General features: G+C 45.1%; 1 protein-coding gene across 1 annotated transcript in view; it reads left to right on the top strand.

Moving 5' to 3' along the window:
- Nucleotides 1-14,212, top strand: part of LOC121584425 (adhesion G-protein coupled receptor V1-like) — a 197,916-nt gene that overhangs the window by 51,287 nt on the left and 132,417 nt on the right. The window contains exons 34-45 of the mRNA XM_041900302.2: nt 1,494-1,624; nt 1,735-1,834; nt 2,186-2,365; nt 3,260-3,423; nt 3,722-3,809; nt 6,036-6,114; nt 6,332-6,470; nt 6,771-6,912; nt 7,724-7,989; nt 8,937-9,112; nt 10,691-10,818; nt 10,959-11,140. Of these exons, the coding sequence (XP_041756236.2) occupies nt 1,494-1,624; nt 1,735-1,834; nt 2,186-2,365; nt 3,260-3,423; nt 3,722-3,809; nt 6,036-6,114; nt 6,332-6,470; nt 6,771-6,912; nt 7,724-7,989; nt 8,937-9,112; nt 10,691-10,818; nt 10,959-11,140 (1,775 nt within the window). The remainder of the gene's footprint in view (nt 1-1,493; nt 1,625-1,734; nt 1,835-2,185; nt 2,366-3,259; nt 3,424-3,721; nt 3,810-6,035; nt 6,115-6,331; nt 6,471-6,770; nt 6,913-7,723; nt 7,990-8,936; nt 9,113-10,690; nt 10,819-10,958; nt 11,141-14,212) is intronic.

Raw genomic sequence — 14,212 nt, 5'->3', positions numbered from 1 at the left:
TGTTGTCACCTTCTCACCAAGCTGCTTGGCGATGGTCTTGTAGCCCATTCCAGCCTTGTGTAGGTCTACAATCTTGTCCCTGACATCGTTGGAGAGCTCTTTGGTCTTGGCCATGGTGGAGAGTTTGGAATCTGATTGATTGATTGCTTCTGTGGACAGGTGTCTTTTATACAGGTAACAAACTGAGATTAGGAGCACTCCCTTTAAGAGTGTGCTCCTAATCTCAGCTCGTTACCTGTATAAAAGACACCTGGGAGCCAGAAATCTTTCTGATTGAGAGGGGGTCAAATACTTATTTCCCTCATTAAAATGCAAATCAGTTTATAACATTTTTGACATGTGTTTTTCTGGATTTTTTTGTTGTTATTCTGTCTCTCACTGTTCAAATAAACCTACCATTAACATTATAGACTGATCATTTCTTTGTCAGTGGGCAAACGTACAAAATCAGCAGGGGATCCAATACTTTTTTCCCTCACTGTACATGGCAAAAAAGTAATTAACTACTGAAAACACTTCCAAGATTTGAATGTAGTTTTGTCATTTAGCAGACGCTCTTATCCAGAGCGACTTACTTTTTTTTTTTTTTTTTCATACTGGTCCCCCGTGGGAAATGAACCCACAACCCTGGCATTGCAAATGCCATGCTCTACCAACTGAGCTACACGGGACTATAGTTCAACTTCCACCAAGCTTAGTTCAACTTCCACCAAGCTACTGCAAAATGTAGTTAAATTACTAGTTTAAGTAAATGTAGTTTACTACTCCCATCACTGCTTATAATGCACATTGTTAAGGAAAAGTTTTAAATTAGCATGTGCTATCTTGCATGATGAAAATGTTACTCAATATGTATTATCTTAAAAGGTGACTAATGTGTGTGCAGTGGTGTAAAGTACTTAAGTAAAAAATACTTTAAAGTACGATTTAATTCTTTTTTGGAGTATCTGTACTTTACTATTTATATTTTGGACAACTTTTACTTTTACTTCACTACATTCCTAAAGAAAAGAATATACTTTTTAATCCATACATTTTCCCTGACACCCAAAAGTACTCGTTACATTTTGAATGCTTAGCAGGACAGGAAAATGGTCAAATTCACACACTTATGAAGAGAACATCCCTCGTCATCCCTACTGCCTCTGATCCGGTGGACTCACTAAACACAAATTATTAGTTTGTAAATTATGTCTGAGTGTTGGAGATAGCCCCTGGCAATCCATACATTTCAAAAACAAGAAAAACGTGCCGTCTGGTTTGCTTAATTTAAGGAATTTGAAATTATTTATACTTTTACCTTTGATACTTAAATATATTTAAAACCAAATACTTTTAGACTTTTACTCAAGTAGTATTTTACTGGGTGACTTTCACTTTTACTTGAGTCATTTTCTATTAAGGTATAATTACTTTTAATCAAGTATGACAATTGGGTACTGTTTTCATCCCCACTGTATGTGTGTGTGTGTGTGTCCGTGTGTGTGTTATAGGCGAGAGGCTGCCCCTGCTGGTGACCAGGACAGCTCCCGGGCTGGGTAACGTCACAGTAGACTGGGCCATTCAAGGCCCCCGAGTTGCCAGGACCTTCATGCACACCTCAGGACTACTATTCTTCACTGGGGTAAATTAAACTGACCAGGTTGCTTCCTCTCTTTCACATGGTTTACATGGCATGTATAGTAAAAGGTTCATTCGGAAGTATACAGAATGATCATATTGTCACTCACACAGGGAACACTGAACACCACCATAGTCCTCCAGCTGCTTGAAGACTCAATACCTGAGGAGAAGGAGCTGTACAGGGTGATCCTGTCCAACGTCCGCACTTATGGTAAATCACCTTCTCTGTCCTCTTCCTGTCAAAGTACTGAACAGGCACATTTCAAACATCTCTCCTATTATGTACTTGGATCGCTGTTTATGTAACTTCTATTTAACTATGCGAGTCAGTTAGCAACACGTTTTTATTTGCAATGACGGCCTGGCAATGACTCTATGCAGCATTGATCAGTCATATAGGTTACCATAGCAAAGAGTTTAGTCTGTAAGAGCCCCTAGTCTGTCAGGCTGGGGATGAGTTTGACTAGTGTTTGTATGGATAGTATCTGTCAGGCTGGGGATGAGTTTGACTATTGTTTGTATAGATAGTGTCCATCAGTGTTCTGTTCTCCCTGTCCCCCAGGTGTTCTGGTAACAGGTCACGCAGCGCTGGACGTCCAGGGGAGCGAGGCGGTGGTTACCGTGGAGACCAGTGAAGGGCCGTTTGGGATGCTGAGCATCGCCCCGTCCTCCCTCAGTCTGACCACGGAGGAGCGCGACGGCACCTTCAACATCTTCATCAACAGAGAGTTTGGAGCTTCAGGTCAGTCTGGGACCTCAACGTCTTCATCAACAGAGGGTTTGGGGCTTCAGGTCGGTCTGGGATAGGGACTTGGGGCGACAGGTAGTTTTCCCTGACCACTTGATATGACCAGGAAAAACTCCAGGTCTTAATGATGGGAAAAGTTCAGACTATACTGTACATAATTATTATTATTTTTTACCCCAATTTCGTGGTATCAAATTGGTAGTTACAGTCTTGTCCCATCGCTGCAACTCCCGTACGGACTCGGGAGAGGCGAAGGTCGAGAGCCGTGCGTCCTCTGAAACACAACCCAACCGAGCTACACTGCTTCTTGACACAATGCCCGCTTAACCCGGAAGCCAGCTGCACCAATGTGTCGGAGGAAACACCGTACACCTGGCAACCGTGTCAGTGTGCACTGCGCCCGGCCCGCCACAGGAGTCACTAGTGCGCGATGGGACAAGAAGATCCCTGCCGGCCAAACCCTCCCCTAACCTGGACGACTCTGGGCCAATTGTGCGCCGCCCAATGGGTCTCTGGCCAGCTGCGACAGAGCCTTGACTCGAACCAGGATCTCTAGTGGCACAGCTAGCACTGCGATGCAGTGCCTTAGACCACTGCGCCACTCGGGAGGCCTTATACTATACATTTTGATACATTTTCTCAAAACAACATCAGACTGTTTGCCACTTAGGCTGCGCTTATACAGGCAGCCAAATTCTGAATCCCAATTTTTGGCAGAAAGATATCTGATTGGTCAAAAGACCAGAATTGGGCTGCCTGTGTAAACACAGCTTTGTTGACACATCTAAGTCCGCCAGTAACTGTTATCAGTTAACTGTTATGTGATCTCATAGAAAAACTAGTAATGTATGTGTTATCAGTTAAGTATTGTTGGTGTTGTGTTTCCAGGAGTGTTGAATATCAGCTATGAAACGGTCCGAGGATCCCTCCAGGACCTCTCCCAGGTGGAAGGGGCCCTTGCTGAACCAGGACAGGACTTCCTCCCTGTATCAGGCTCAGTGATCCTGCAGGATGGACAGACCTCTGTGGCCATCCCTGTCACCATACTGGATGTAAGACCACCACCAGGGCTGGGCTCAATGCCTTTTCAATTTAGTCAATTCAGCAAGTCAACCAATTTTCCTAAATGCCTCTCTATGCATTTTTGGGGAATTGGAATTTCAGTTTACTTACGGAATTGACTGAATTGAAATGGAATTTAACCCAACTCTGGCCCACACAGCAAACTTCTCTCATTTGGCTCTGTTGGTGCTCTGGAAGGCGTGGAGGATGTATATGGATTTCATTGGAGTTTTCTTAGTTTTCATACACTATAAATGTCATACAAATTATATAATGGTATTTTTCCAGGATGACATCCCTGAGTTGCAGGAATTCTTCCTGGTCAACGTAACGTCTGCAGTACTCATCACCACCATCACACCTGCTCCTAAACTAGGTACGCTGGTTTGGCATAGTCCCAAATGGGCAACTATGTAAATCATAAAGCATTCTAAATGTGCATTTTCCCACAGAGATCCTACAAATCACTTTTAGTTCTAAATGTAATTCTCCGGGTTTTCCAACTATTCTGTTGTCTGCCATAAACCTCCTGTTATGAACTGCAGATTCCCCCTTTCCTGTTAAATGTTGTGTAATTCTATGATTTGTATTCTGTGTGGTTTTATCACCTTTTTTTCTCCTTTAGTCTTTCTGCTATTTATTTCTGTTTGATGAGTAGACGTTGTATATTTAAGCAATAAGGCCCGAGGAGGTGTGGTATATGGCCAATATACCATATCTAAGAGCTGTTCTTACGCACAACGCAACGTGGAGTGCCTGGACACAGCTCTTAGCCGTGGTATATTGGCCATATATCACAAACCCCCAAGGTGCCTTATTGTTATTATAAACTGGTTATCAACGTAATTAGAGCAGTAAAACTAAATGTTTTGTCATACACGTGGTATACGGTCTGATATACCATGGCTTTCAGCCAATCATAATTCAGGGCTCAAACCACCCAGTTTATAATTTACACTAAAAGGTAACATATACATGTATGTAGTGTTTCTTACATACAGTATTATGCATAGCATTGTATAGTATGGCATAATGGATTAATTCACTGTAGATTCAATACATTAAACGGGTACAGTTTTGCAAATATATGCAAAAGTTCCTTGCCACTACTGCCTCTTGCGTAATCCTAACCATAACCCATTTTATGAATGGGTAACTTAAGAAAATGATGAGTAGACAGAATACTACACAGACTGGAGAGACACAGGCCCATGTGCCAGCACTCAATGGTTACAATTCTTATGATTGATATCTCCCTTGAGGGGCTGTTGGGATTTGGGTTGAGCTGAAAAACACTGGGTGGTGAGCAATGGGATGGCCAAACCAAACGCTTTAAATGGCCCTCATGCAACCTGTGCCCAGAGTGACAGACAGACAGACAGACAAACAGATGGAGACAGACAGACAGAGACGGACAGACAGAGACGGACAGACAGAGACGGACAGACAGACAGAGACACAGACAGACAGACAGAGGGACAGACAGGACGGACAGACAGAGACGGAGACGGACAGACAGAGACGGAGACGGACAGACATAGACAGAGACGGACAGACATAGACAGAGACGGACAGACAGAGACAGAGATGGACAGACAGAGACAGACTGACAGAGACAGAGATGGACAGACAGAGACAGAGAGAGACAGAGACAGAGAAGGACAGACAGAGACAGAGACGGAGACACAGACAGACAGAGACAGACAGACAGAGACGGACAGACAGAGACGGACAGACAGAGACCGAGACGGACAGACAGAGACGGACAGACAGAGACAGACAGACAGAGACCGAGACGGACAGACAGAGACGGACAGACAGAGACAGACAGAGACAGACAGAGACGGACAGACAGAGACAGAGACGGACAGACAGAGACACAGACAGACAAAGACACAGACAGAGACACAGACAGACAAACACAGACAGACAGAGACAGCGCTACTAAGGACATTATAAATAAGTCATAAGTGATAAATTATAAGTCAACACATACTCCGACTCTCAGCTGACTGCATGTGAGAAGTGAATGGCCCTCATCGCCAGTTCTAATAGAATGGTTAGCTGACAATTTCCCAAAAATTATGTACACACTTCAATGGGACAGAAGGCCGTGTGTTGTTGTGATTCTGGATGGCCAAATAGCTAGTAACAATAACAAAAAGTTGTATCTTGTTCTTCATACCATGTCTTGTTTTGACTGATGTCATGTCTATGCTAATATGGCAAAACATTCGCTAACTAGCTAACCAACAACTGTAATGATGTATTTGAGAGACAACAAGTGCTCATTGTGCAAATGTATTTAAGTTTTCAACAAACATTGGAGACTAAATATAGCTTACACGTTGTCAACAATCTAAGCCAACCGCGTCTGTTTTGTCCAATAGTTGCGCTTGCGTCGGTTTTGTTGCTAAACAACCAACCCGTCTATGTAGTGTCACAGAAGTGCTTCATTTCCTCTTTAGATGCTCTGGCCCAGCTTTTGCTGTCATAGTGTTCATGCTGAAGCTAATGCTAGTTTTTGAGTGATAATATTACTTGAACAAGACTTTAGGATATGAGCTACCCTTCCCATTGTAATGCTGCCTTTCCTCTTCAGACACCCAGGGTTTGGTGGCAGAAATCAGCATTGCTGCCAATGATGGAATTCGAGGTGTAATTGAATGGACAAATACTAAGTAAGTGCCTCCGCCTCTCATTCAGTAATTGTTTCCTCCTGTGTTACCCCTACGATATGTACTCTGTTTTTAAGAGCACCTGTAGTTGTGTCGATATACCCAGAAGCACTCTCTGTACTCTATAGAATTTCCCCTCCCACTGACACTGAATTCCCTCAGGTGTTCAACCTCAGGTGGCAGACACTTCTGATGTTTGGTTATGTGTTTTTCCTTGTAGCTTTGAGGTGAATGAGACCATGGGCATGCTGAACCTGGTGGTCTACAGGAGCTCAGCGACCTACGGAAACGTCTCACTCTTCTTCTACACTCAGAACCTGGAAGCTCAGCTGGGTCTGGACTACAACGCCACCCCATCGGTGAGGCCATGCCCCTAACACACTAAACCACCAATTATGTAGGGCCAGGGGCGTGTTCAGCAGGACGCAACGTTTTGGAACGTTCAGATAGAAATATGCTATGTAGAACAAACATGCCTCTCTGACGTACACTCTATTTGTGGTATTTCTATCTGCAATGTTCAGCCACTTTTGGCTACTGAACGTGGCCCAGGAGTTTTCCCTGACCAGGTGATCTGACCGGGGAAAACTCTGGGCCCCACCAATGAGACTAAACACGTCATGACTCTTGTGAGTTCACACGTTTTGTTTGTTCTTCAGATGCTCCACTTCGCTGATGGAGAGAGGCATCAGTTTGTTGAGGTGCAGATCATTGATGACATCATTCCAGAGGGAGCTGAAAGGTTCCAGCTCATTCTGGCTAATCCATCGCCTGGGCTAAAGCTGGGAGCCAATACCACAGGTATGATGTGCTGGATGCCTGTAGCATCACGCACATTCACTAAACCTGTTTTCAGTGGTGGAAAAAGTACCCAGTTGTCTTACTTGAGTAAAAGTAAAGATACTGTACCTTAATAGAAAATTTAGTTTCAAAGTATTTGGTTGAAAATATACTTAAGTATCAAAAGTAAATGTAATTGCTCAAATATACTTAAGTATCAAAAGTAAAAGTAAAAATATAAATAATTTCAAATTCCTGATATTAAGCAAACCAGACGGCACCATTTTCTTGTTTTTAAATTTAATGACTACTTTTGTGTGTCAGGGAAAATGTATGGAGGAAAAAGTACAATATTTTCTTTAGGAGTGAAGTGAAGTAAAAGTAAAAGTTGTCAAAAATATAAATAGTAAAGTAAAGTACAGATACTCCAAAAAACTACTTAAGTTGTACTTTAAAGTATTTTTATGTAAGTACTTTACACCACTTCCTGTTTTATATTATATTTTTGTATAGTCTACGGCAACGTTTCCCAACTCCAGTCCTCCAGTACCCCCAACAGTACACATTTTCATTGCAGCCCTGGACAAGCACACCAGATTCAACTTGTCAACTAATCATTAAGCCCTCAATGAGTTGAATCAGGTGAGTTTGTCTGGGGCTACAACAAAAATGTGTGCTGACAAGGGTCTGGAGGACTGGAGTTGGGAAACACTAGTCTATGTACCTGTGGTTTCACACATGAAATATGACACTGTTGGTTGATTTCACAAGAATCGACATGCTCCCTGGTGAAAACTGCTCTCCCTTTCTTCCCTGTCGCATGTCTCCTTAGCAACGGTGAACATATCGGCCAGCGACGACGGCCACGGTGTCATATCCTTCAACAGCAGCCAGTCCTTCCTGCTGAGGGAGCCCACGTCGCTGTCCGGGCTGGGGGAGAGCGTGGCCACCCTGTACGTTGTGCGTGACCCACCCCAGGGCAACTTCGGCACCGTCACTGTCCAGTTCACCATTACCAACGCCAACGGAACGCTGGCCCAGGGCGACCTCATACCCTGGCAGGGCTTTGTGGTGCTGGAGGACGGAGTCAAGTTTAAGGTCAGGGGAACCAAGGACCTTGCGAGCAAAACATTTTAGCGGCCCCTCTCTTGACAGCGAGAGAAAAACATAAATGTTTGAGTTTTAGAGCAATTCTACTAATTTTTGCAGTGGGGGGTAGTGAACATTTTGCAGTTTTAAAGCAAGTTTGCTGCAATTTTACACATTTTTCCATGGGGCAGAGAGAAGATGTTGCAATTGTATTACTAATTTCATGCAATTCTACACATTTTGCCATAAGGGTGGAGAGAAATGTTTGCAGTTTTTTAAGTGATATCTGAGTGAGGTTGACTAACAAAATCAATGCCCCCCTTCAGCAATTTGACCATGATTGCTGCAAGTTCAGATAGCTGGCTACACTAATTTACTAATCTAAAAAAAAATGTTAGCTGACATGGGCTAATTAAGTGACTGTCTGTGGCTGACATAACAAGAGAAAAATTGCTAATGCACAACCAAATTTCAAATATTGCACCTTGTGTATTCTACTATTCTAACATTCAACAGTAAGTTGAGACCCCGACTGGGTTCCAAATAAAATAAATTGAGGAAATTGATCCGCGGGCCTACAAAAAGCTGCCAGTTGCCCAATCCGTGGTCTGGATATAGAGGAGAACTGATTGAAGATATATATTGGATAATTGATTGAATAGATTGAAGATATATATTGGATAATTGATTGAAGATATATATTGGATAATTGATTGAATAGATTGAAGATATGTATTGGATAATTGATTGAATTGATATAAAGGCAAGGGCAAGAGGCGTGTTATTTGGAGAATATCAAAGACTGTTAGGTTTAGAAATCTTCTTTTGATGTGTTTCAATACTTTGGAAGCACAGAGGTCAGGGGTGCTATAAAGCACTTTATATTCTCATTGATGTTCTCTGATGTGTTGATGTTCTCTGATGTGTTGATGTTCTCTGACGTGTTGATGTTATAGACTCTGGAGATCTGGGCAGTTTTGGATGCTGAACCTGAGGTGAATGAGACATTCACCGTGACCCTGTCCAGTCCAACTGGAGGGGCACGGCTTGGAGACTCACTCCACACACTCATCACTGTGCTGCAGAACTCCGCCCCTCTGGGCCTCTTCCGCATTGCCCCCTCCCTCAACAGGTGAGCGAGCACTGGAACACACCCACACACATACAAGCAAGCACACCCACAAACATGCAAGCAAGCACACCCACACACATGCAAGCAAGCACACCCACACACATGCAAGCAAGCACTCCAACACAGCGCTTAATTTGTAAATCGGGAGGTGCCGGAACAAAAAGTGAGCGCAAGAGGGTGGTGACCTGGGGAGTTCTGAGGTACCGGAACACATGAGGGGGAAAAAATCAAATTCATAATACACCATTGCATGCATATCATCACATTGGCGTAGTGGCGTAGAGTAGAGGCATCTACATTTTAGTAGCTTAGGGTCTGGAAAGAATTGGGTCCGGGAAAAGTTTGGCCTTTTTATTTAATTCAATTCTACATAATTTTACATGACTGGAGACTTTGGCAGAATCTTTTTTAATAAGGCACAAGTGATTGAAATGACAGGCTACTTTGACACTGACAAACTGAGAATCTGAAATCAATAAAAACAGCCTTGAATCCATCAATAGCCTAGGTGTGGGGAGACATACTGTAAGCTACAATATGAGGAGGAAATTTATAGTCCTAAACATGCTTTCCAGTTTCACTGACTCACCCGATCATGCGCAGCTCACTCAACGGTGATGGCCGATACGTTCGTGCCAAAAGCCTATATCTCGCTCTTGTTTTACTTTGTAAAACAATATTTGGAAGTTGATCAAATATTTTGCTAGCCTACAGCAGACAGATTAGAGTCTTCTCTTTTCAGCAGGAGCCATTTGGTTTCCAACCTGTGTTTTCCCACGATTGTATTTGAAATATTGCGAAAGGCCTTGTTCTGTCTGCATGCTGTTCACTGACAGATTTGCTGCTCGTTCCCGACTGTAGGCTATGCCTTGTTATTGGGCTCCACACAATCCATAGCTAGGCAGTTTTTCAAAAGAAGCCGTTGATCCTCTGTGGTTAAATTATGGGCATTTTCATGGTGTAGTAGGACATTCTGAATTATTTAATTTATTTCTGAACAGACAGCAGTTATTCTATAACTTTGGCAAATGTATTTCAATTCATCAGGGGTGCTGCAGCTTCTCCAGAACCCTTCACTATGATTCTATAAATAAATAAATGATGAAGTACAATGCTGGAGAGATGAGAGTTGCAGGCTCGTGTCTATCAGAGCAGAGAGAGGGAGAGTGAATCTCATTCTAGTTCTGTGAGAGATACAGGCGCACTACTCACAGCCACGGCCACGCGTTGGTCTCAAACATAGGTTACAATGTTACGCAAACCATAAACCAGGCCCACCCAACCCGAATCAACTCTTAGAATATCAGGCCTGGGATAAAAATCTACTTTTTCACAAAACGTAACGAAGAGGCAACTCGAACAAACTTTGATCGCTTTTATTAGAACATAATTTTTCATGACATGAGAGGTACCTGTCCCGGAACAAAACAGTCCAGGACTGAGAGGTGCCGGATCCTGTTCCAATTAAGCACTGCTCCCACACACATCCAAGCGCACATACAAACATGCACACACACACACATGCTCACACATCTACACACACACGCTCACACACACGTCGTACTTCTATCTCTGCAGGACTGACAGCTCTGTGGTGGGGAAGGAGGGCGGTAGGACTGTGTTCTTGACTGTGTCCCGCAGTAACGGTCTGGAGGCAGCGGTGAGTGTGGAGTGGGATACCCAGTCGGACACAGCTGTTGCCATGGGTAAGATGGGCTAGGAACTTCATTTCTGCAAGCAGTTAATGTCATATACCCTCAGTACACAATCCAGTGGTCATTTCAGTTCCAGGTCTGTGTTCATCTGTTCACCATAATATACAGTGATTATACTAGTCTATTTTCAGAGGGGAGTCTTCCAGTGATGGCAGTGTATCAGATCTTCCCAGAGACCCCCACCTCAGGCTGGTGTTCCCTGGCTGGTGGAGCCTCTCCTCTGGCCATGAGGCTGGACAGGTCCTCCCCTGGCAACTCCAGCCAGACTCACGCCACTCTGTACAGGTGGCAGGGGGTGTTGGTGCCTATACAGGTAATCTAGTGATGTATCTAAACATCATCCTATGGCCCAATCCCAAATCGACCCTTAGACCCTATGCCCTAAGTACGTGGAGATCGGAGAGGATGTGACAGCTGTAAGCAATATGGTAATTGACTAAGCAATATGCTGCATCTTGACCTCTGATAGGCTAAGCAATAAGCTCCATCTTGACATCTGGTAGGCTAAGCAAAAGATCCATCTTGACCTCTGATAGGCTAAGCAAAAGATCCATCTTGACCTCTGATAGGCTAAGCAAAAGATCCATCTTGACCTCTGGTAGGCTAAGCAATAAGCTCCATCTTGACCTCTGATAGGCTAAACTACATAGGTACGGTAGTTGAACTACATACAGTGCTTTCAGAAAGTATTCATATCCCTTTACTTGTTATTTTCTCACCCATCTATACACAATTCTCCATAATGACAAAGTGAAAACATATTTCTAGAAATGTTTGCAAATGTATTGATAATGAAGTACAGAAATATCTCATTTACTTAAGTATTCACACCCCTGAGTCAATATATGTTAGAATCACCTTTGGCAGTGATTACAGCTGTGAGTCTTTCTGGGTATGTCTCTAAGATCTTTGCACACCTGGATTGTACAATATTTGCACATTATTCTTTAAACCATCTTCAAGCTCAGTCAAATTGGTTGTTGATCATTGCTAGACAGCCATGTTCAAGTCTTGCGATAGATTTTCAAGCCGATTTAAGTCAAAACTGTAACTGGGCCACTGAGGAACATACAATGTTGTCTTGGTAAGCATCTCCAGTGTAGATTTGGCCTTGTGTTTTAGGTTATTGTCCTGCTGGAAGGTGAATTTGTCTCCCAGTGTCTGGTGGAAAGCAGACTGAACCAGGTTTTTCTCTAGGATTTTGCCTCTGCTTAGCTCTATTCCGTTTCTTTTAATCCCCATAAAAAAAACTCCCTAGTCCTTGCCGTTGACAAGCATACCCATAACACCATGCAGCCACCCCCATGCTTGAAAATATGAAGAGTGGTACTCAGTGATGTGTTGTGTTGGATTTGCCCCAAACATAACGCTTTGTATTCAGGACATAAAGTTCATTTGTTTGCCAATTTGTTTTGCAGTATTACTTAAGTGCCTTATTGCAAACATGATGCATGTTTTGGAGTATTTGTATTCTGTAGAGGCTTCCTTCTTTTCAATTTGTAATTTAGTTAGTATTGTGGAGTAACTACAATGTTGTTGATCCATCCTCAGTTTTCTCCTATCACAGCCATTAAACTCTGTAACTTTTTTAAGTCATCATTGGCCTCATGGTGAAATCCCTGAGCGGTTTGCTTCTCTCCAGCAACTGAGTTAGGAAGGACGCCAGTATTTTGTAGTGACTTGGTGTATTGATACTGTCACACTCTGGCTCCAGGACTTGTGTATTTGAGCCAGGGTGTATGTTGTTTTGTTGGGTTTTGGGTGATTGTTTATGTTTGCATGTCTGTCACGTTTATTTCTAGGTTGGGAGTTCTGTGTGTCTATTTCTAGGTCGTTGATTGGTGTCGTGTGACTCCCAATCGGAGGTAACGAGTGTCAGCTGTCGGCTCGTTATCTCTGATTGGGAGCCATATTTATTCGGTCTGTGTTTGCATATGGGTTGTGGGTTTTTGTTCCAAGTTCAGGCTTTGTCTCTGTTGGACTTCACTTTCGTCTTTTGTTTGTATTGACGTGCTTTTCGTATTAAAGTCATCATGTTCACTCGCAACGCTGCGCATTGGTCTGCTCATTTTCAAGACGATCGTGACAGAAAAACCCACCATCAAAGGACCAAGCAGCGTGTCCAGGAGCAAAGAGACTGGACATGGGTGGAGGCGCCGGGTAAGGAGATCGAGAGGCTGGCGATGGCCCAGGTGGGCAAATCGTGGTCCTGGGAGGACATGCTCGGGGGCAAGGGACCTTGGGGGAAGATCAAGGCCCTGGCGAGAGAGGAGCATCGGCGGCAGCAGGTTTTTCGTCGGAAGGACGAGAGGCAACCCCAATAAATTTTTGGGGGGGGGCACATGGCTTGGGCGGCTGGGCAGCAGGAAGCTGCCACAGGGAGAAAAGGAGAGAAGGCTAACGGAGTACGGGAGCCATTGGCGAGTAGAGGGAGGGAAGTGTTTGTGGCACGGCGTGAAGGACTGATGTGTGTTGCCAGTCCGGTCCGGCCCGTTCCTGATCCTCGGTTGAGGCCAGTGGTGTGTGTTCCCGGTACGGACCGGCCTGTTCCTACTCCAAGCACCAGGTCCACGGTGTGCTACGCCAGACCGGAGCCGCTAGAGCCTTCCGCCAGACAGGAGCCGCTAGAGCCTTCCGCCAGACAGAATCATACACCAGCGATGGAATCAGCAGGAGCCGACGCAGCCCGTACAAGACTGGAAGCCCAGGTTCGGGTCCAGCAAGAGCAGCTCCTGCAGATGAGAACCGCCCTGCGGGAGGTGATGACCACTCTCCGAGGCTGGGGTCCGCCTCCACCGCCAGCCGCCCAGCCTGCACCGTCAGCCAGCCATGAGCAGCCAGATCCGTCAGCCAGCCATGAGCAGCCAGATCCGTCAGCCAGCCATGAGCAGCCAGATCCGTCAGCCAACCATGAGCAGCCAGATCCGTCAGCCAGCCATGAGCAGCCAGATCCGTCAGCCAGCCACGAGCAGCCAGATCCGTCAGCCAACCATGAGCAGCCAGATCCGTCAGCCAGCCATGAGCAGCCAGATCCGTCAGCCAGCCATGAGCAGCCAGATCCGTCAGCCAGCCATGAGCAGCCAGATCCGTCAGCCAGCCATGAGCAGCCAGATCCGTCAGCCAGCCATGAGCAGCCGGATCCGCCAGAGCCGTCCAGCCAGGATCCGCCAGAGCCGTCCAGCCAGGATCTGCCAGAGCCGTTCAGCCAGGATCCGCCAGAGCCGTCCAGCCAGGATCCGCCAGAGCCGTCCAGCCAGGATCCGCCAGAGCCGTCCAGCCAGGATCCGCCAGAGCCGTCCAGCCAGGATCTGCCAGAGCCGTTCAGCCAGGATCCGCCAGAGCCGTCCAGCCAGGATCCGCCAGAGCCGTCCAGCCAGGATCCGCC

This window comes from Coregonus clupeaformis, chromosome 16 (genome assembly GCF_020615455.1).
Source record: "Coregonus clupeaformis isolate EN_2021a chromosome 16, ASM2061545v1, whole genome shotgun sequence".
NCBI classification, from domain to species: Eukaryota; Metazoa; Chordata; class Actinopteri; order Salmoniformes; family Salmonidae; genus Coregonus; species Coregonus clupeaformis.
The sequence above is the reverse complement of the archived record's forward strand: the minus strand, read 5'-3'. Positions and strand labels throughout refer to the sequence as shown.